Source organism: Salmo salar, chromosome ssa05 (genome assembly GCF_905237065.1).
Source record: "Salmo salar chromosome ssa05, Ssal_v3.1, whole genome shotgun sequence".
Classification (NCBI taxonomy): Eukaryota; Metazoa; Chordata; class Actinopteri; order Salmoniformes; family Salmonidae; genus Salmo; species Salmo salar.
This window is the reverse complement of record NC_059446.1, coordinates 61,945,672-61,969,419: the sequence shown is the minus strand read 5'-3', so window position 1 is coordinate 61,969,419 and position 23,748 is coordinate 61,945,672. Positions and strand designations below refer to the sequence as shown.

Here is a 23,748-nt window from a genome sequence, read left to right as displayed (position 1 = left end):
ACTTGCGAGCATGGATGTGTGCGTGCCTGCCTCGGTGAGTGTGTCACCGTGGGAACATTTCTGTAGGAATCCAGCAAATCAGTTGCCATAGCAACTGTGTTCCATAATAGCAACAGTCGCTGAATAAGTATTTTATGCATTCGGGGGAGTACACGTATTTCCTCCTCTCCATCTTTAGTAATGCAAGTTTCTCATTTATTTTGAGCTTTTAATGTGTGTTTCAGTTTAATATACTATTTATAACACCAAGTGGGACCAGACTTGTGAAAAAAAATTCAGTTGAAGCAGAACAGTTAGGCTACTTCTTCAATTGTGTGTATGAGGCTATATGTTCACAACGCTCTCACATTCAACATTAGGTAGGCCTACCTGTTGTATACATCTGACTTTGCATTGAAACAATATCTAATCTATACAGCAGGTGACTAATTATGGGCTACCACCAAGGATATGTGGGCCACTTCCTTCCTCTGCAAATTTGCAATGACTGAATTCTTATGACCTTATTTAAGAACCAGGAACTCATATGGCAACGAGATGTGGCACTGGTGCAGATTAGTCTTAGCTGTGATCAGAAGTGGAAAAATTAGATGTGCTTACTGCAGAGGTGTAAAATCCCTTACTACAGAGGTGCGAAAAGACATAGAGGACTACAGAATCAGTCTATATACATCTAAATCAAATCACATGTTATTGGTCACATACATAGATTTAGCAGATGTTATTGCGGGTGTAGCGACATCTATACCAACCAAGCCATTGAGCCGTGTATACATTCTTTATTTTCCCTTGAGGTTACAGGACGGGAATAGTGTCATACGCACAGAACAGACAATATTGGGCCCATACTTACAGCTCAATCAGGTTTAAATATAACCTATCCTTTGTTGATATTTCTTATAACAGGCTGTGTGGAAACTTGTATGCCTATCAAGACACCAAAGACATTGTATAGGCTACTGTTTTAATGAAGAACAGTCATATCGTTCCTGCACATGATGTCTATACACAGCAGGTCTCTCTCTCTCTCTCTCTCTCTCTCGTGTTTCTTTACCTGTCTGTCAAGCGCAGGGATCATCATAGCGCATCGTCTGCGCGCAACATATCCACGGCGTTCGTATTCACTCCCACCACGCGACCCACTCCCCACCCCCGCTGCGACGCTCCGCGTCTTCTAAACTAGTGGTTGCGGGGGAGATACGGGTGAAGAGGGGGAGGGGGAGATAGGCTCGACGTTATCACAATATCTGGGGAATATTACAGAGACTGAAGTCTGGCTTTTATATCAGAAAAAAAAACATATGCCAAATGGATCTGAATTAAACGCGTTTCATCCATGGTAAGGATTTATGTTTCCTCATTAAATCGTGTTTGCAGCGCATGGTAATAGAAGGCTACATTTGTATATTGTAGATTACATAAATATTTGTTGCCATTAAATTATTCCTTATGAGTGGTTAATGTAATGGCCAAATGGCTTGACAAAGCAATATCGACATGAACTGAGAACAGTGTTTAGGTAGTCCATGTGAAAAAAATAAAACAAGTTGAATTTGATGAAAGACCAACAATTTAAAAAAAATGCAATTCAACTGAACTTATTCAGATTTTCCAATTCATTGTTTCTTACCATATTTGTGTAAGAGGTAAAAGATGCTCTATAGCCTAAAATCCCGCAGACCAACGAACGCGATTCGTTTGGCAGTTGTAATCAGATTTGTTGAGCCTTGCTATATGCAAAGACTAATCAATAAACTGCTACAAAAAGCAAATAGATTCAGCTGATTCAGATTTGCTGTCACAAATTTTCCCATCTTATAAGCAGCACATTTCTTGCCTGAGAGGCAACCCCTGTAACCTAAATCATGAACCAATCTGCATTGTCATGAAATTCTGTCACTTGGCTTATTGCGGTCCAATAAGATCAGATGCAGCCGTATGATGGAATGTGGCAAAAAGAGAAGCAAACAGTCAGTTACATTTTATGTGTGTGAGAAAGGCAATACATGCAGGGATGTAACTTAGGTCGTATTTTATTATCTCTGCTAATGCATAGGCTAGGCTACATTCAGTGTGGAGGAACATGTTTTCTATCAACCGACTGTTGAAACGGCTGTTTCTTTTTACTGGCGCAGTTACTGTTTTTGTCCCAATAACCTGGAATAGTATAACTTCCCTGCTAGTTTAATATTAGAAGTAGTACGTCAGAAAACCAATTGACGTAGTGATTGGTCACCGAAACAGGTTTTGAATTAGATTTTCTTGGAGCCGATATGATAACACTGATGCTGCGTCTCGGTTTCATTCAATATTACCAACACCCCATCACGAATTTGAATTGAAAGCATGAATTCCTTTACATTGCTTTTCTCAGTTCTCGGAAGGTTGGCGTCCGGCAGAACGACCAAATCAGCACCGTGGATAGCGACCGTAGTTTGGAATGGATTTCATTTTCTTGCAACATTTCTTGCAACATTTCACATAATAGTTTCGCTGAATCTTTTGCTATTAGGCCTGCATGATATTGTAGAATTGTATACATATATACACTTGATTAAGTTTCTTTGAAACAATAATATGAAACGTTTGGGAACGATGTTTGCTTGTATTACGAATTTACATTATATGCAGAAACTTCCCTTGTAATTCATGTTCCCGAGAATAATCATTATACTTCTGCATTATATGTATATCTTTAAATCTATTTCACATAGAGATATTGATTAATAGCATATGTACTGTAGCAATTAGATGTATAGGTACTGAACTATGGGTTTTGTAAATGTTAAAGAGAGCACAGCAGTTTCTACTCAGAAACAACAGGTTCACTAAGGGTCAAGGGCATAAGACAACTATGACACGTGGATAGCTTCTCACAGGCATCCTATGGAGGAAAGGTTAGGTGTAGGTCACATCCACCCCCACAGACCTGGAATTATGAATAATCTGTCTAGAGGGCCAATGGAGGGCACTGTCAGTGCTGTGTGCCATCACATCCATCTTTCCAACAGGAAGTGTGGCACACTCTGACGTGCACAGCTCACCCGAGGTGGAATACCAGGATGGCAGATCAGGGGGTACAACAGGGCCAATTATAGTAATGGGTGTTGGGGTGATGTCAGTTCTTGACACGGTGCAGCTGTACACCAGGGGACAGACATGTCATAGAAGGAATATTCTATTCCACTCTAGAGAGCAGATGGAAATGCATGACTTTAGCTGATAAGGAGTCAGTGAGCTGATAGTGAAGGAAAGAGAGAGAGAGAGAGAGAGAGAAAGAGAGAGAGAGAGAGAGAGAGAGAAAGAGAGCGAGAGAGAAAGAGAAAGAGAAAGAGAGGGAAAGAGAGAGTGTGAGAAAGAGGTCTGATGATGAACGATAAGCTCTTTGGGATGGGGGTGGGGGGATTTTAATAATGTTGCCCGCCTACACGTACAAATACACACACACACACAGATTGATGTACATGTACTCACACAAGCTTTTACACACTAACTAAGACACTCATACAGTGCATTTGGAAAGTATTCAGACCCCAAGACCTTTTCCACATTTTGTTACATTACAGCCTTATTCTACAATGGATGAAAAAAAACATCCTCAGCAATCTACACACAATGCCCTATAATGACAAAGCGAAAACAGGTTGTTAGAAATTTTGAAATACCTTATTTACATAAGTATTCAGACCCTTTGCTATGAGACTCAAAGTTGAGCTTAGGTGCATCTTGTTTCCATTGATCATCCTTGAGATGTTTCTACAACTTGATTGGAGTCCACCTGTGGTAAATTCAATTGATTGGACATGATTTGGAAAGGAAAACATCTGTCTATATAAGGTCCCACAGTTGACAGTGCATGTCAGAGAAGAAACCAAGCCATGAGGTCGAAAGAATTGTGCAGAAAGCTCCGAGACAGGATTGTTGTCACAGCATTCATCGTCTTCAGAAGAAATGGAAAAGTCCTCGTCAGAAAAGGTAGACCAATACGCAGCGGAGGTCGTGTTCATCTTTTTTAATAAATCTCTAACGTGAACACGATACAAAAAAACAACAAACAACGATAGTGCAACAGTTTTACAGGCTACAAAACACGCAATGCAAAAACAATCTCCCACCAATCCCAAACACAAACACACCCTAATATATGGGACTCTCAATCAAAGGCAAAGAGAAAACACCTGCCTTTAATTGAGAGTCCCAACCCCAATTAATCAAACATAGAAACACAGACTACCTAGACTAGACATAGAATTACCTAAACATAGATCATAACCCAAAAACCCGGAAATACTAAATCAGTCTGGCAACTCGGGGCAGTCTGGCCACTCCGGCAGTTCGGGGCAGTCTGGCCACTCCGGCAGTTCGGGGCAGTCTGGCCACTCTGGCAGTTTGGGGCAGTCTGGCCACTCTGGCAGTTCGGGGCAGTCTGGCCACTCCGGCAGTTCGGGGCAGTCTGGCCACTCCGGCAGTTCGGAGTTCGGGGCAGTCTGGCCACTCCGGCAGTTCGGGGCAGTCTGGCCACTCCGGCAGTTCAGGGCAGTCTGGCCACTCCGGCAGTTCAGGGCAGTCTGGCCACTCCGGCAGTTTGGCCACTCCGGCAGTTCAGGGCAGTCTGGCCACTCCGGCAGTTCAGGGCAGTCTGGCCACTCCGGCAGTTCAGGGCAGTCTGGCCACTCCGGCAGTTCAGGGCAGTCTGGCCACTCTGGCAGTTCAGGGCAGTCTGGCCACTCCGGCAGTTCAGAGCAGTCTGGCCACTCCGGCAGTTCCGACGACTGTTGACTGGCGGGCAGCTCTGACGACTGTTGACTGGCGGGCAGCTCCGACGACTGTTGACTGGCGGGCAGCTCCGACGACTGTTGACTGGCGGGCAGCCCCGACGATTGTTGACTGGCGGGCAGCCCCGACGACTGTTGACTGGCGGGCAGCTCCGACGACTGTTGACTGGCGGGCAGCCCCGACGACTGTTGACTGGCGGGCAGCTCCGACGACTGTTGACTGGCGGGCAGCTCCGACGACTGTTGACTGGCGTGGCTGGGTTTACGCACTTGAAGGCTAGTGCGGGGAGCGGGAACAGGACGAGTCGGACTGGGTTGACGCACCTCCGGGTCCGCACGAGAGACAGCTGGAAACCCAGGGCTATGGAGGCGCACAGTCGGTCTTGATTTTACCTCCTGCACAACCCGTCTTGGCTGGATGGAACTAGTAGCCCTGTACGAGCGGGGTGCTGGTACAGGGCAGACTGGGCTGTGCAGGGGCCTGATGGTAGCCGTGCGTAGAGCGGGAGTTGGGTAGCCTGGTTCTCGGAGGCGTACCGGCGACCAGATGCGCTGCGCAGGCATCCTCCTACCAGGCTGGATGCCCGCTCTAGCACGGCACCTGCGAGGGGCTGGAACAACGCGCACCGGACTGTGCGTGCGTATGGGTGAGATAGTGCGCTCCTCAGCGAAACATGGCGCTCTCCACCCCATACGCTCCTCCATATAACCACGGGTAGCTGGATTCCGGCTCTTCCTATGCCTAGCCAAACTACCCGTGTGCCCCCCCCAAAAAAAAAATTCTTGGGGGTGCCTCTCGTGCTTCACCCTCAGCACGTCCATGGCCTTGTACCTCCGCCTCTCTGCCTTGGCTGCCTCAATTTCCCACTGCGGGCGGCGATAATCCCCAGCCTGGTGCCAAGGTCCGGCCCCGTCCAGCACTTCCTCCCAGGTCCACTTCTCCCGCCAGTCCAACTCGAAGTCCCTCTGCTCCTTCCTCTGCTGCTTGGTCCTGGAGTGGTGGGAGATTCTGTCACAGCATTCATCGTCTTCAGAAGAAATGGAAAAGTCCTCGTCAGAAAAGGTAGACCAATACGCAGCGGAGGTCGTGTTCATCTTTGAATTTAATAAATCTCTAACGTGAACACGATACAAAAAAACAATAAACAACGATAGTGCAACAGTTTTACAGGCTACAAAACACGCAATGCAAAAACAATCTCCCACCAATCCCAAACACAAACACACCCTAATATATGGGACTCTCAATCAAAGGCAAAGAGAAAACACCTGCCTTCAATTGAGAGTCCCAACCCCAATTAATCAAACATAGAAACACAGACTACCTAGACTAGACATAGAATTACCTAAACATAGATCATAACCCAAAAACCCGGGAAATACTAAATCAAACGCCCTTCTCCCAAAACACCACCCTGAACCACATAAAACAAATACCCTCTGCCACGTCCTGACCAAACTACAATACCAATTAACCCTTATACTGGCCAGGACGTGACAATTGTGTTGAGGCGCAGATCTGGGGAAGGGTACGAAAACATTTCTGCAGCACTGAAGGTCCCCAAGAACACAGTGGCCTCCATCATTCTTAAATGGAAGAAGTTTGGAACCACCAAGACTCTTCCTAGAGCTGGCCGCGCGGCCAAACTGAGCAATCGGAGGAGAAGGGCCTTGGTCAGGGAGGTGACCAAGATTCCGATGGTCACTCTGACAGAGCTCTAGAGTTCCTCTGTGGCGATGGGAGAACCTTCCAGAAGGACAACCATCTCTGCAGCACTCCACCAATCAGGCCTTTATGGTAGAATGGCCAGATGGAAGCCACTCTTCAGTAAAAGGCACATGACAGCCTGCGTGGAGTTTGCCAAAAGGCATCTAAAGACTGTCAGACCATGAGAAACAACATTTCTGGTCTGATGAAACCAAGACTGAGCTATTTGGTCTGAATGCCAAGCGTAACGTCTGGAGGAAACCTAGCAGCATCCCTACGGTGAAGCATGGTGGTGGCAGCATCATGCTATGGGGATGTTTTTCACCGGCAGGGACTGTGAGACTAGTCAGGATCGAGGGAAAGATGAATGAGAGCTCAGGTCCTCAGACTGGGGCGAAGGTTCACCTTACAACAGGACAACAACACTAAGCACACATCCAAGACAACGCAGTAGTGGCTTTGGGACAAGTCTTTGAATGTCCTTGAGTGGCCCAGCCAGAGCCTGGACTTCAACCCAATCAAACATCTCTGGAGAGACCTGGAAATAGCTGTGCAGTGACACTCCCCATTCAACCTAACAGAGCTTGAGAGAATCTGCAGTGAAGAATAGAAACAACTCCCCAAATACAGGTATGCCAAGCATCATACCCAAGAAGAATCAAGGCTGTATTCACTGCCAAAGGTGATTCAACAAAGTACTGTCTAAAGGGTCTGAATACTTATGTAAATGTGATATTTAATGTTTTATAAATTGGCAAACATTTAAAAAAAAAAAAGGTTTTTGCTTTGTCATTATGGGGTTTTGTGTGTAGATTGATGAGGGGAAAAAAACTATTTAATCAATTTTAGAATAAGGCTGTAACGTAACAAAATGTGGAAAAAGTCAAGTGATCTGAATACTTTCCAAAGGCAGTCAGATGCACACTCTGTTTTAGAAACCCAGACAGACCCAGCCTTGAGAGGTTACCTTTTTTCCAGAGTCACACAGATAATGTGTGTAAACCAAACAACAGAGATGTTATAAACGGAAAGTCAGAGAGGAAGAGCAATAATGAAGAGACCTGTCGAGAGATGGGGAAAGAAATTGGTATGGAAAAGCACAGACTCTGATATATTAGGGACTAAAGACTTGTCCTTGGACACAAAGGATAGCAATCTACTCAACAGACTGAGTAGCCTGAAATATGTTTTAAGAGGGATATCAATAAACAGTTACTGCAGACCTATTGTTGGTACTCAATACAACAACAGTATGAAATAAAAAATAAATCAACTGCTTATCAATTACCTTTTGCTGTTGTGCTATGCATGAAATATGTTGTTTTTGCCAATAGATGATCAAGATTTAACGCGCTAACAATATGAGGTTTTAGTGGATTAGTGGATGCGCTATCTACCTAGATTAAGTCATTATGTCAGTTGAAACTGCAGTGATAGATAGCAGCTAGGATGATAAATGTCATTCTATAGCTGAAACTACCCAGCCAGAAATAGCTTCTACTGCCTCCCTTATCAGAGTGGGAGTCTGGTTGGAAAATTGCGGGTGGATCGATGTCAACCCCTCTGTCGCTCCTGTCCTTTCCACAGCCCAGAGCAAGGGGTCAAACTGGGACGCTCAGAGGCGGCGACAATCATGACACCACTGTGTGAGTTGGCGTTTGTGTGTTTGCAGCTGCAGCAGGTACTACCTGAATAATTTTTTCACAACCAAATCTCTATATTTTAGGAAAATGGAATGTTATGGAAGGGTCCATACAATTTCTTTTGTGATTTCACATGTTTTAGAGGAATTTAACCCAAACTGCAAATCACTTTCTCATCCTCGTGTATTTTGGGGGCCCTGAAAAAATGATCAAAACACCCAAATACATCATTTTAGAAACAGCAAAGCTCTCAGTATAGTAATGCAAGTCTTTAGATGTTGTACACCTGAAGTTGTGTCATTCCGAAATGTATCCGCAATGTTATATTCCGTTTTTTGTGACTCAAGCCTTCTCAAGCAGTTCCATTTTCCGTGTAGCCTGCTGCTACAGGTAACTTCCAAAAAAAGGAAATACTGTACTACTGTACTAACATATAGTGTCTTAATTTTTGGGCGACCACCCCATGCTTTCAATATAAATTGTATCCCTCATTTACTCAAGTGTTTACTTTATTTAGGCAGTTAGGCCAAATTGACTTTGGAGGTATTGCTCGAGTCGCAACAAAATGGAATATAGCCTAACGTTGCGGATAAAATTCGAAATGACACAATTTCATGTGTATGACATCTAAAGACCTGCATCACTAGACTGAGCGCTTTGCAGTTTGACGTATTTGGGCGTTTTTGGAGCCATTCATGTTTTTTTGGGGGGGCCCAATACTACACATCAAGGATGAGGAAGTGATTTGCTGTTTGGGGTAAATGACTCTAAAACATATGAAATCAAGAAAAAATTGTCTGGATCCTTCTGCAATATATCATTTACACAATTTTTTGTTGTTGATTTGGTTGGAAAAATGAAAACTTCTCATTTGACATGGCTAGATAAACACAGTATGACAGGGAAGAAAACATTTGGTGTGAATCATTGAGAGATCTCAGGGAAGGAATCTGTGTCGGGATTCGTATGCTGCAACTATATTGGATTAGCAGCTCCATGAAGGCCGCTGAGCATCGTTATCTGACTGGAGCAGTGTTGTCAACTCCTCAGTAAGGAAAGTAGCTATTGGCTGTCCTAAAAGTTGCTAAATGACGTCATCACCTAATTTGCATAATTGGCCATGTGCATGTAATTGTGATGGATGCTGTAGGAGAGAGGAATAATGTCGTGGGAGAGACAAAAAGTGAGTAAAAAAACACCCTAAATATGTTTAGAACTATAAATTAACTTTCTTCTGTCGATTCTTGTTTTTTTTTTATTTCACTTTTCCAACCCACCTCCTTTATCCGGGCTTGGGTCCTGCAAAAGTGACCCAAAAGAGACACTCTGGCGAAGTTACTTCGTTTTTTATTTTATTATTTGTTATTTTTTTGTTTTTTGTTTTTTAGTTTAGTTTTCTTAATTTGGTTTGGTTTTTAACCTTATGGTCCACAAAAATGTAGTATACAATCTACATTAACAATCTAAATGGACCAAAAAGAGACAATAGAAAAAACTGTCAATGGCAATGTGAGAAAATTATGGTAACTAGTCTGGCCCTAATTCAGGTTAATTGCTTTTTTTATGTAAGCCAGGGCGGGATCAGCCAGCGGCTTCCCACATGCGCGATTCATTTGCAGTCTGGACGCGGAAGGGTGAACATCTCCTGCTCTGACTGCAGCTGGGAGGGACTGCTGCGAGAGGACTGAGCCTCCTGTGAGTGCTTTGGGACGGGGTGGGGCCCACGGCAGCACCCGCTGCTCGTTGAGAAGAGTAAGAACGATACGTGCTTTCACGTCAGAGTCACCAAAAGTCTCCAATAACACCAGAAAAAGTTGCTAGTTTTGTCGCTAGTCGCTTTAAAAAAAATGTGTCGCTAGAGGGGTCTGAATACTCGCTAAATATAGCGACAAAGTCGCTAAGTTGGCAACACTGGACTGGAGCACTCACACTGCGCCTGTTTTCCTGGTCCATCTTGGCAGAAATGACTAGTGCCTCTGAGCTGGACTCCATAGATCTTAGACAAGACAGCTCTCTCTCCCTCATCTGCTGTGGGAAAAACTCTGCTCAGACCCACACAATACACCTGGGCCCAGTTTACCAACAGCGATGGAATTTAGTTTTATGAGTGTTTTAATGATGCAGCCAAATATGTAACATGCGTTTCCCAAAACACCACGCAGAGTGTGTCGTTGGAGCATGTGTCGACACTGATAAGATCGAAAGAAAGTGAGCTCTGCTCTCGGGTCAGCTTTCTCTATTAAAATCTCACCTTAATAACATTATAATTATTTCACAATAATGACGACGGATCATCAACAGTACCTCTACGATTGTATCCTTGAGTTGTCAAGAGTATCCCAGATGTAAATGGAAAAGGCCATGTCTGCTCTGCCTCATCTCCTGTTGTAGTGAATCCATACTGTCAAGGACCAGGAGATACATACTGTCTGCCTCTTTTCTTCAGCACTACAGAGATGTTTATGGTCACACATTACTTCTTCAGAGGTGCTTGACAGATAAATTCACTGGAGAAATACTGAGTAGAGCCGCAGGTTGCATTCAGATGTAGGATCTTAATTTGCCAAGGCAGCAGGTACTCTTCCGGGAGTTCAATCACAATTACATAACACAACACATTATTACACACTACTCTACCATAACATATCTACAATACGACCGCAAGGCATTACAGAGGGTAGTGCGAACGTACATCACTGGGGGCAAGCATCCTGCCATCCAGGACCTCTATACCAGGCGGTGTCAGAGGAAGGCCCTAAAAATTGTCAAAGACTACAGCCACCCCAGTCATAAACTGTTCTCTCTGCTACCGCACGGCAAGCGGTACCGGAGTGACAAGTCTAGGTCCAAAAGGCTTCTTAACAGCTTCTACCCCCAAGCCATAAGACTCCTGAACAGCTAATCAAATGGCTACCCAGACTATTTGCATTGTCCACCCCCGCAACCCTTCTTTTACGCTGCTGCTACTGTCTGTTTATTATCTATCCATAGTCACTTTAACTCTATCTACATGTACATATTACCTCAATTACCTCGACTAACCTGTTCCCCCTGCACATTGACTCTGTACCGGTACCCCCTGTATATAGCCTCGCTACTGTTATTTTATTGCTGCTCTTTAATTATTTGTTATTAAAAAATTTTACTTATCTATTTTTTACTTAACACTTATTTTTCCTTAAAACTGCATTGTTGGTTAAGGGCTTGTAAGTAAGCATTTCACTGTAAGGTCTACACATGCTGTATTTGGCGCATGTGACAGATAACATTTGATTTGATTTAATAATACAGCAAAATAACAATATTAAAATGTATGTGTGTGTAGAGTGCGTGTGTTAGCACATGTTTGTGAATGCTGTGTGTGTGCCTGCACAGTCCACACTGTTCCATAAAGTGTAGTTTTATCAGTTTTCTAAATCAGATTTTACGACTTGACTGAGTTACATGATGTGGAATAGAGTTCCATGTAGTAATGGCTCTATGTAGTACTGTGCATTTCCCGTAGTCTGTTCTGGACTTGGGGACAGTGAAGAGACCTCTGGTGGCATGTCTTGTGAGGTATGCGTAGGTGTCTGAGCTGTGCGCTAGTTGCTTAAACAGATAGCTCTGTGATTTCAACATGTCAATACCTCTCACAAAGACATGCAGTAATGCAGTCAATCTATCCTCCACCCTGAACCAGGAGAGATTGCCATGCTGGCCCTCCGTGTACCTCTAAGGGCCAGCCGTGCTGCTCTGTTCTGGGCCAATTGTAATTTGCCTATGTCTCTCTTTGTGGCACTTGACCATATGACTGGCCAGTGGTCCAGGTGCGACAAAACAAGGGCCTATAGTAGTTATTTTGTTGATAGCGATGTCAAGAAAGCATAGCAGTGCTTTATGGACAGACCTCTCCCCATCTTAGCTACCGTTGCATCAATATGTTTTGACCATGACAGTTTACAATCCATGGTCACACCAAGCAGTTTAGTCTCCTTAACTTGCTCAATATCCACATTATTCATTACAAGATTATGTTGAGGTTTAGGATTTAGTGAATGATTTGTCCTAAATACAATGCTTTTAGTTTTTGAAATATTTAGGACCAGCTTATTTCTTGACACCCATTCTGAAACTGACTGCAGCTCTTTGTTAAGTGTTGCAGTGATTTCACTTGCTGTGGTAGCTGACACACAGGCTTTACTTAGTGCCAGTGGCAGGTCATTGGTAAAGATTTTAAAAAGTATGTGCCTAGACAGCTGCCCTGGGGAATGCCTGACTCTACCTGGATTATGTTGGAGATGCTTCCATTAAAGAACACCCTATGTGTTCTGTTACATTACATTACATTTAAGTCATTTAGCAGACGCTCTTATCCAGAGCGACTTACAAAATGGCGCATTCACCTTATGATATCCAGTGGAACAACCACTTTACAATAGTGCATCTAAATCTTTTAAGGGGGGGGGTTAGAAGGATTACTTTATCCTATCCTAGGTATTCCTTAAAGAGGTGGGGTTTCAGGTGTCTCCGGAAGGTGGTGATTGACTCCGCTGTCCTGGCGTCGTGAGAGAGCTTGTTCCACCATTGGGGTGCCAGAGCAGCGAACAGTTTTGACTGGGCTGAGCGGGAACTGTGCTTCCTCAGAGGTAGGGGGGCCAGCAGGCCAGTGGTGGATGAACGCAGTGCCCTTGTTTGGGTGTAGGGCCTGATCAGAGCCTGAAGGTATGGAGGTGCCGTTCCCTTCACAGCTCCGTAGGCAATCACCATGGTCTTGTAGCGGATGCGAGCTTCAACTGGAAGCCAGTGGAGAGAGCGGAGGAGCGGGGTGACGTGAGAGAACTTGGGAAGGTTGAACACCAGACGGGCTGCGGCGTTCTGGATGAGTTGTAGGGGTTTAATGGCACAGGCAGGGAGCCCAGCCAACAGCGAGTTGCAGTAATCCAGACGGGAGATGACAAGTGCCTGGATTAGGACCTGCGCCGCTTCCTGTGTGAGGCAGGGTCGTACTCTGCGAATGTTGTAGAGCATGAACCTACAGGATCGGGTCACCGCCTTGATGTTAGTGGAGAACGACAGGGTGTTGTCCAGGATCACGCCAAGGTTCTTAGCACTCTGGGAGGAGGACACAAGGGAGTTGTCAACCATGATGGCGAGATCATGGAACGGGCAGTCCTTCCCCGGGAGGAAGAGCAGCTCCGTCTTGCCGAGGTTCAGCTTGAGCTGGTGATCCGTCATCCACACTGATATGTCTGACAGACATGCAGAGATGCGATTCGCCGCCTGGTTATCAGAAGGGGGGAAAGGAGAAGATTAATTGTGTGTCGTCTGCATAGCAATGATAGGAGAGACCATGTGAGGATATGACAGAGCCAAGTGACTTGGTGTATAGCGAGAATAGGAGAGGGCCTAGAACAGAGCCCTGGGGGACACCAGTGGTGAGAGCGCATGGTGCGGAGACAGATTCTCGCCACGCCACCTGGTAGGAGCGACCTGTCAGGTAGGACGCAATCCAAGCGTGGGCCGCGCCGGAGATGCCCAACTCGGAGAGGGTGGAGAGGAGGATCTGATGGTTCACAGTATCAAAGGCAGCAGATAGGTCTAGAAGGATGAGAGCAGAGGAGAGAGAGTTAGCTTTAGCAGTGCGGAGAGCCTCCGTGACACAGAGAAGAGCAGTCTCAGTTGAATGCCCAGTCTTGAAACCTGACTGATTAGGATCAAGAAGGTCATTCTGAGAGAGATAGCAGGAGAGCTGGCCAAGCACGGCACGTTCAAGAGTTTTGGAGAGAAAAGAAAGAAGGGATACTGGTCTGTAGTTGTTGACATCGGAGGGATCGAGTGTAGGTTTTTTCAGAAGGGGTGCAACTCTCGCTCTCTTGAAGACGGAAGGGACGTAGCCAGCGGTCAAGGATGAGTTGATGAGCGAGGTGAGGAAGGGGAGAAGGTCTCCGGAAATGGTCTGGAGAAGAGAGGAGGGGATAGGGTCAAGTGGGCAGGTTGTTGGGCGGCCGGCCGTCACAAGACGCGAGATTTCATCTGGAGAGAGAGGGGAGAAAGAGGTCAAAGCACAGGGTAGGGCAGTGTGAGCAGGACCAGCGGTGTCGTTTGACTTAGCAAACGAGGATCGGATATCGTCAACCTTCTTTTCAAAATGGTTGACGAAGTCATCCGCAGAGAGGGAGGAGGGGGGGGGGGAAGGAGGATTCAGGAGGGAGGAGAAGGTAGCAAAGAGCTTCCCTAGGGTTAGAGGCAGATGCTTGGAATTTAGAGTGGTAGAAAGTGGCTTTAGCAGCAGAGACAGAAGAGGAGAATGTAGAGAGGAGTGAGTGAAAGGATGCCAGGTCCGCAGGGAGGCGAGTTTTCCTCCATTTCCGCTCGGCTGCCCGGAGCCTTGTTCTGTGAGCTCGTAGTGAGTCGTCGAGCCACGGAGCAGGAGGGGAGGACCGAGCCGGCCTGGAGGATAGGGGACAGAGAAAATCAAAGGATGCAGAAAGGGAGGAGAGGAGGGTTGAGGAGGCAGAATCAGGAGATAGGTTGGAGAAGGTTTGAGCAGAGGGAAGAGATGATAGGATGGAAGAGGAGAGAGTAGACAGGTAAGTCTCGATCCACAATATAGCAGGGGATGTAAAGCCATAACATATACGTTTTTCCAGCAGCAGATTCTTATTAACAATTTCTCTCAGCCAATCATCAGTCATTTGTGTAAGTGCCGTCTGTACATGTTGAATGCCCTTCCCTGTAAGCATGCTTCAAGTCTGTTGTTGTTTTTTTTCTGGTAAATAGCATTGTATCTGGTCAAACACATTTTTTTCTAAAAGTTTACTACGGGATGTTAACAGACTTACTCTGGTCGGCTGTTTGAGCCAGTAAAAGGTGCTTTGCTATTCTTGGGTAGCGAAATTACTTTTGCTTCCCTCCAGGCCTGAGGGCACAAATGTTCCTGTAGGCTTAGATTGAATAGATGGCAGATAGGAGTGGCAATATAGTCACTATCATCCTCAGTAATTTTCCATCCAAGTTTTCAGACCCAGGGTGCTTGCCATTGTTGATAGAAAACAATATTTATTTCACCTCTTCCACACTTACTTTACAGAATTCAAAATGATAATACTTGCCTTTCATAATCTGGTCAGGAGGTGCATGGAGGTGTAGGTTCATAATTTGTTGTTGTTATGTCATTTCTGAATTTTCAATGAAAAAATCTTTCAAGTAGTTGGCAATATCAATGGGTTTTTTGAGGAATGAGCCATCTGATTCAATGAATGATGAAGCTGAGTTTGCCTTTTTGCCCAACATTTTATTTAAGGTGCTTTTTGGTATCATTCTTTATATAATTTATTTTTGTTTCATAGTAATTTTTTCTTCTTTTTGTTAAGTTCAGTCACGTGATTTCCCAATTTACAGTACGTTTGCCACTCGTCTGTGCAGCCAGACATTTTGCCATTCCTTTTGCCTCATCCCCCTCAACCACAATTCCTCATCAATTCACAGGTATTTAACAGTTTTTACAATAATTTTCTTAATGAGTGCTTGCTTATTAGTAACTGGAATAAGCAATTTCGTAAATTATTTATGTGCTGAATCAGGATGTTCCTCATTACACACATCAGACCAACAAATATATTTCACATTTTCAACATAGGAATCATTGCAAAACCTCTTGTATGATCACTTATACACTATTTTAGGTGATCTTTGAAACTTTGTTTTTCCTAGATATGGCTATTATATTATGATCATTACATCCGATGGGTGTGGATACTGCCTTCGAGCAGATTTCTGCAGCATTAGATGTGATCAATACAAGTGGATGATTTAGTTCCTGTTCTGTTTGTGAATACTCTGATAGGTTGACTGATAACCTGAACCAGGTTGCAGACACTGGTTACAGTTTGAAGCATTTTCTTGAGTGGACAGCTTGACGAAAGCCACTCAATATTTAGGTTACTCAGAAAATATGCAAACTTGTAATGTATTTGAGTATTAAAAAGGCTTCTAACGTTTGTAATTTCCACTTTGAAATTTCAAACGTGATTTGCCTTAACGAAAAATGTATCAACCCCCACAAAAATGTCCATTAATTATAATCTGCATAATAATTAACATTTCCTATTGCTGCAGGATTATTTTACTGCGGTAGCAAACTGGCTCAAATTAACATCCTACATCTGTATGTATACAGTAGTATCAAATCAAATCACATTTTACTCGTCACATGCTTTGTAAACAACAGGGGTGGACTAACAGTAAAATGCTTACTTCCCAACAAAGCAGAGAGAAAGAAAATAGCTAAATACTAGAAAAGTAAAACATGTAATAATAAAAGTAATAATATATACACAATGAGTAATAATAACTTGGCTGTACAAGGACTACCAGTACCAGTTAATGTGCAGGGGTATGAGGTAATTGAGGTAGATATATACATAATGAGTAATAATAACTTGGCTGTACAAGGACTACCAGTACCCGTTAATGTGCAGGGGTACGAGGTAATTGAGGTAGATATGCACATATAACAAAGACTAAAGTGACAGATAGTAAACAGTAGCAGCAGCGTATGTGATAGACTAACTATTAATCAGTATTATGGCTTGGAGGTAGAAGCTGTTCAGGGTTCTGTTGGTTCCAGACTTGGTGCGTCGGTACCGCTTGCCATGCGATAGCCGAGAGAACAGTCTATGACCTGGGTGGCTGGAGTCTTCAGCAATTTATTGATGTATTTATTTGGTATTGTAAAGGAACAATATATAGAGAAAGGAGAGTCTCTCTCTCTGTAATTCTGAAACACTAATAATCTATAATGGTGGTTAATCCAGTAACTGTAATAATACTTTACTACATTGTTTCAAAGGCATCAATCCACTTTGATGCAGATCATTGTGGATCGTCATCCACTTTGATGCAGATCATTGTGGATCGTCATCCACTTTGATGCAGATCATTGTGGATCGTAAAGTTGCCTTCTGCCCCAGTCGACAGATTGGGTCTTTAGCATGGGCAGACTAGTGTCAGACCCACCGATGCCCACGCACGTGCGCACGTGCGCACGCACACACACACACACACACACACACACACACACACACACACACACACACACACACACACACAGAGAGAGAGAGAGCTGTACGTGGCAGCCTCGTAGCCACATTCTCAGGATAGAGAGCCTCTCCCTCAGCCCATCTCAACTCAGCACCTGTCAACTGCTTCCCACTCCACCCACGGAGTCCCCTGGCAGCGAGCCAGTAATGACAAAGTAACAACTGTTATTAAACTGCCATTGATTCCCAACAGAATTATTTATGCAAATAGGCAATAATAAAAAGGGGTGGATGGATTAAATGTAATTGAGTGTATTGATCACAGTCTAAATGAAAGAAAGACAGAGCCATAGCCATTGTAAGGACTTCCTCCGACTCACTCAAATTAAGCTGTGTTTGTAAATGCAGCACTATTAAAATGAAGTGCTTTGTAACACCAAAACTAGTGGCAACTGAGCTGCCACCAACTTGAAGGACACGAAACCTTAACTTTGCAGGAGTATTGAAACACATCATCCTGAGATGTTTTGAAACATAACATGGTGTGTTGTAACACCACTTAATCAAGTGTTGTGCAACACTTTGCCAGGGACTGGGAGCCCTAACAGAAAAGATTGAAAACACTATTTTTTTGTTTCGAGTCCTGTTTAGTGCAGAATTAGATACCTTCTCTTTTGGTGCCGTTTCCTCTCTCTAAAACAATGTGTCAAACACATTCTGTGTATTGAAACACTTACATTGGGTTTACATTCAAACACCCTTTCAAACACCTGATCTCAGCTTAGGTGCATTACTTTTCATGGTTTCATTACACAATCATGGTGTTTTGAGACATTCTATTTTTACAGTGTGTATTATAATATGCATGCTTAGGGATGGTTAGTTAGAAATCTCAATATGTGTTTCAACACAGCCAAAGAAAGACTCTGGCTTATAATATTGTTGTAACAGAAGTCACGAGTCTCTCAACCTATTTCATGTGAGGTTGTTGGATATATTGCTACACTCAGGGGGAATGAAGAACAGAAATAGACAAATAATATCTTCCCTCTTCATTCTGGCTCCCCAACTCCCTTCCCCACAACCACCACTAACTACTTCTCTACTATACCTAGATGATTACACTCTGTGTTTCAGTTTGTATAGCCACTGTCTGTCCCCATGCTCGTTGTTCACCTGTGTTATGAAATACAGTTGTTTATTACCCTGAACAGGGCACGTTGAATCACCTTAGCATAGAAGTAAATATCCCAGTTGACATATGGGGGAAGCTCATTCATAGCAAGACAGCTGTTTATTTCTCTCTGCACAAGATGCATCTCCTTCTCTCCATCCAAATAGATCACTAGATCCCATAAGGTGGGTCGGGACCCACTGGTGAGCCACAGGCAGCCAGTCCCTCCTCCTCTTGGGTCACGGTGAAAGCTGTGGATGGATTTTTTGTTGTTGTTGTCTATTTGATGGATAATAATCAATTGTTTGAGATCATTCAAATAGATTACTTAGAGGAAGGTTTGGTAGAATTAATATTCCATGAACATCATTATGTTGATTTTCAGTCACAGAAAAAAATATAATAATAATTAAATCAGTATGAGTAGTCATTTAAAAGTTTAGACAAGTCAATTCACCTTATCACATCCTGTTGGATATCAGCAAAAACATTTTTGAGTCATTGCCTCATCTTTCTGTATCTCACACTTGCAGATTTTGAGATAATCTCACTTTCAAGCACCAAATTATTAATTATTCACTATGTTTAACATATTACCATATTACTGCAGCAGGAAGTTGCTCTTTTGCTGATGGGAAGGCAAAAAAGTCCAAGTCATGCATAGTTAATTCTCTGCAAAGTCAAACTTTATTCAACTCTGCATAGTTATAGTTTAGGAATACTAGGAAAGTTAGTAAAATAATCCAATTTTAGCATAGTGTGGTCAAGGACCAGTACCATGCATTCACCAATCATGGCAGAGATCTTGTCAATCTTGAAGGAGAAAAAACGCTTTCCCTTTGAAAAAGACTGTCTAAAATGTTTTTTGTTACACCAGATGGGACCTGCATCTTTTTGTCATTTCACCTCATGAGATGGCTATCCAGACACTCCCTGTCTTGCTCTTACAGCCACACTTCATATCAAAGGCTTCAATTGCAGTCACTCTGAGATTGCATTGGTAATGCAGTATAACTGTTGTACCGCTGCATACTAGGCATTAGATGCGTAGACCAACCAAACTAACCATCTTAACCACCTTTTAGCACTGCCTGTCTGTACTGTACGTTTAGAATTCTATGACATCACTTTCTTTTTCATCACAGGTTCACCAGCTTCCTCTTCAAGATGGCCAGTCAGCGCTAAGCTAACTAGCTGGGTGTACCAGATTTGACTGGAGGAAGAGGTGCCAGAGGCACCATGGGAGATGGAGGAGCCCTCCATACGGAGGGGAACGCCCTCCTCAAAGCCGTCTTCCAGGGCAAGCTGCGACTGACCCGGCTCCTCCTGGAAGGGGGTGCCTACATCAACGAAGGCAACGAGCGGGGCGAGACCCCCATCTCTGCTGCCTGCCTGGCTGGCTACGAGGACCCCCAGAGCCGCCAGAGGATGGTGCGCTACCTCCTGGAGAAAGGAGCCGATCCCAACATCCCAGACAAGTCTGGGCGGACCGCCCTGATGCATGCCTGTCTCGAGCAGGCGGGCAAAGAGGTGGTGTCCCTGCTCCTAGAGAATGGAGCTGACCCCAGCCTCAAGGACTACACAGGCTCCTCCGCCCTGGTCCATGCCATCAACAGAGGTGACCGAGACACCCTCCAGGTCCTGCTGGATGCCTGCAAGGCCAAGGGCAAGGAGGTGATCATCATCACCACCGACACGTCACCCTCGGGCACCAAGAAGACCAAGCAGTACCTCAACTCCCCCCCATCACCAGGGGTGGTGGACAAGCTCTCGCCCGTGGCCTGCATGTCGCCCTCAGAGGTGGCAATCCGGACCTCCAATTCCCCAGCAGCAGAGAAGGTTGAGGAGGAGGACAGTATCTTCAGCTTTGCGCTGACATCAGCCTTACCCCTACCCTCCACTAGAACCCTAGGGGAGAAAAGGCCGCCTCCCCGCAAACTCCTGAAGAGGCTCAACTCTGAGCCTTGGGGGCTGGTAGCACCCTCAGTGCTCAGCAGGGTCCCACAGGAGGGGGTTGATGGTGGACTGGAAGAGGAAGGTGGGGGTAGGATCATCACTGAGATGAATGGTCTGTCAATCTCGGGTCCTGGCAGGCCTCTCCTGTCTCGTCGGCACAGCATCGAAACACATGACCCCTGCTCGCCCAAACTCATTGACCGATCCTGCTCAGAGGACTGCGCAGCCCTTTGTAGCTCCTCCTGGGCCGACAAGGTCCAACAGCACCAGATCCTGTACCGCAGGAACACCGCGCCGGAGTCTCAGGAAAATACAGGCGGACCAGGGGCGGTGGCTTCACACACCCTGGCTCACCCCAAACTTACACGTATGGAGCACTATGAGTCAGACACACACCTGTGTCCTGAGTCCATCCCTGGATCTCCAGACTCGGGGCGCATGTCGGTGGAGCGGAGGAAGTACAACGCCTCGCCCCTCTCTCTGCTCACCACCTCCTCCCGGGAGTCCCTTGAGAGCATCCCCAATTCTGTCTCCCCCATCACCATGCGCAGACGGCCCCCCGGCCTCCTGGAGCGCAGAGGCTCAGGCACCCTCCTCTTGGACCACATCTCCCACACCCGCCCCGGGTTCTTGCCCCCACTCAATGTCAACCCCCACCGGCCCATCCCAGATATCCGGGCCAATGGCAAGCCCACTTCCCCTGTCCACTCTGGTCCCAAGATCCTGGTTCCAGTTGCCCCTGCCTCACCCAAGAGAGGCCCAGACTTCAAGATGAAGAAGAAACTGATGAGGAGGCACTCCATGCAGACGGAACAGATGAAGCAGCTCTCCACCTTCCAGGAGATCCTGACAGAGAAGGTCATTGAGTCCAATGGGGACTGAGACTTAAAAGGACATATGAGGGCAAGTTGGGGTACAGTGGTGGATCACATCTATCTAATTAGTCCATCATTATCCTCAACCAGTGCTTAAACCAGGACTACTAACAGGAATTTGGCTCATTCAGAGTGAGACCTCAGTCCCATCCTTGTTCTGTGTCGAGTGCAGATGGTTATTTTTATTTTTAGGTGACCTATTTTAATTTGTTGTTTCCTTTCTGTGCTGTCACAGAAAGCTGGTTGATTGAGTAATATGGTTTACAGCAGATGTTCTTTTCATTTCTCCTCAAATGATTTATTAATATACTATTTGCAGTCAACAGAAATAGAAACGTGTTTCTGTGTTTTTAGATGTTTACACACTGCAAAATGTGCACCAATGTCATGACTATTGTTAAGTGTGCTGAATACATTTTTGTCCCCTCTGAAATCAGTCACCCTATCTATCTATGACACTTTAAGTCGAAAGAAGAAATCAACAGTACATTTACATTACATTTAAGTCATTTAGCAGACGCTCTTATCCAGAGCGACTTACAGTAGAGATGCTAGCAACAGCTTACCCTGAATTGTCATTCTGAATGCCCTGTCTTCCCGATTTTCAATTATTGCGTTAGCTGCTTTAAAACGTCAAACTTCAACCCTAAAATGCTCTCATGTTGATGGGTTTGTTTGGGGGAGAATGATGCTGCATTCCATGAAATAGCTTTCAAGACATATTTCTTGAAGATTTCACTGTCATTGTATTGTTGCTGTTATCTACTTTCACTGTATTTATTTGCCTTTACCTTTTAATCACTTGAGATTTTGTGTTTTCGAGAGCTATTTGGCTATATGGTCTAACCACACGCCTGACTTACCCTGACAACTATCAACATGTGGGACCCTTTATGAGTATCACACTGTAATAATGTTATTATCAATTGATTTAAAAAAAAGTCAATTGAAGTGCAATTAATTTCATACAAAATTCCAAAGAAATCCCATGAATGCATGTTTGTTTACATTAGAGTGTGTGAATACTGTAAGATGGCTTTTAGAAGAATTAACCTAAAATAATTGTACATTGGTGCTATGCCTTTCCATATGGAAAGAGCTCCTAGCACATATTAACTGTAAATAATGTAAAGATAAGACAAACCTAATTTGCTTATGAAATATGTCCATGTGAAATATGTTGTACTGTAATGTCAATGGATTTCCTTCATCTATGGTGGATGTGAAGTTGTCTTTACAAATTGTACATTGAAAGCAATCTGAAGCACTTCTTAACATTTACTGTACACAGATTTGCCGAAAGGGAGACTTTAACGCTCACAGAACTAACATTTACAGTTACTTACACATTTAGATTGTCACTTATAAATAATTCCCATTTGTATATTGTGAGATTTAAGAGAAAAAAATGTTTACCAAGCTTACAATGTGACCGCTTGTCCCGCTTCCATTTGAAATATTTCTGTCTTTAAAGAAATAATGTTTATGTGCTACAAGGTTTAATATTGACCTCCTGTTGATTGAACTGTATGTAGGTTACTTGAAGTTTAAGAGAAATACAAACAAAAAATACATATTTTTGTATGCCTGTTAGGAAATAGCAAAGTCAATTCTAATATGTAATCTATTTTCACGTTTGAACTGGATTGTAATTTGATTGTGAAATAAATATTTGTTAAATGTTCGTAAGTGAATTATAACAACCTTTATTTGTCATGTGTCTTTAATATGAGATTTGTCATGTCAATTTGATATAAGAAATGTATTCATAAAATTGATAATACTGTACTTTCAGTATCAAGAATCAACCAATCTCCATTAATTTGCATATTTGTTCAAAAAAATGATATGCTTAATTTTCTGTGATGGCAAGAACCACAGGGTGCAACATATTTTCCATACTAGTCTTAGGTATTGGGTGTTCAGTACAGGTTTGAGATTATTAGCCAGCCTGAATGACAAAATCATCTCTTAATTTAGTAAAATATCCACCACGACCAATATTGATTAGAAGCCTGCCTGACTCTGCTGCCTATTGCGGGAAGACAAAGTATTTATTTTAGCCAGAAGGGACCACCACACATTCATCTGTTAAACAAGATGCAGCACAGGTGGAAGATGTCTTCTTTGGCAAAGGCTTGGAGAAGGGACTTTAGATTGCGTCATCATAGGCTAAGCATGAGATAACATACACTAACACTGCAATGGATAAAGAAGGAGTCATTTGGTGAGGTAGACTTAATCTCCATAAAAGCATAACTTTGGACATGGTTAATAGATTAATAAAGTATGTTTTGTGAAAGTGACAAACGTTCTACTACAGTGGGGTCCAAAGTCAATGGATCCCTTGATAAAGAATAGCAAAAAAATACAAAAATAATAATAATACAATACTGAGTTATATTGTATGCTCATATAAATGGCAAAAGTATATTATTTTATACTAATACAATTGCTCAGAGAAAGAAAGCGATTTTGTTTAACAAGTAATTTAAAAAAATCTAAAAAGAAAGTGGTCAACATTTTTGGATCCCCTGTTTTGGCCATCTCTGTCTCCGGACTTGAATCCCATTGAAAACCTGTGGTTTGAATTG

The 23,748-nt window shown here is 43.9% G+C and overlaps 1 protein-coding gene across 1 annotated transcript; it reads left to right on the top strand.

Annotated features, from left to right (window-relative positions):
* Window positions 1-1,060: 1,060 nt before the first annotated feature.
* LOC106605449 (ankyrin repeat domain-containing protein 34A-like) lies at window positions 1,061-22,859 on the top strand. Its single transcript, XM_014201119.1, has 2 exons — window positions 1,061-1,339; window positions 19,469-22,859. Exon 2 carries the CDS (start codon window positions 19,563-19,565, stop codon window positions 21,159-21,161), a length of 1,599 nt encoding a protein of 532 aa, XP_014056594.1. The 5' UTR covers window positions 1,061-1,339; window positions 19,469-19,562; the 3' UTR covers window positions 21,162-22,859.
* Window positions 22,860-23,748: the final 889 nt, after the last annotated feature.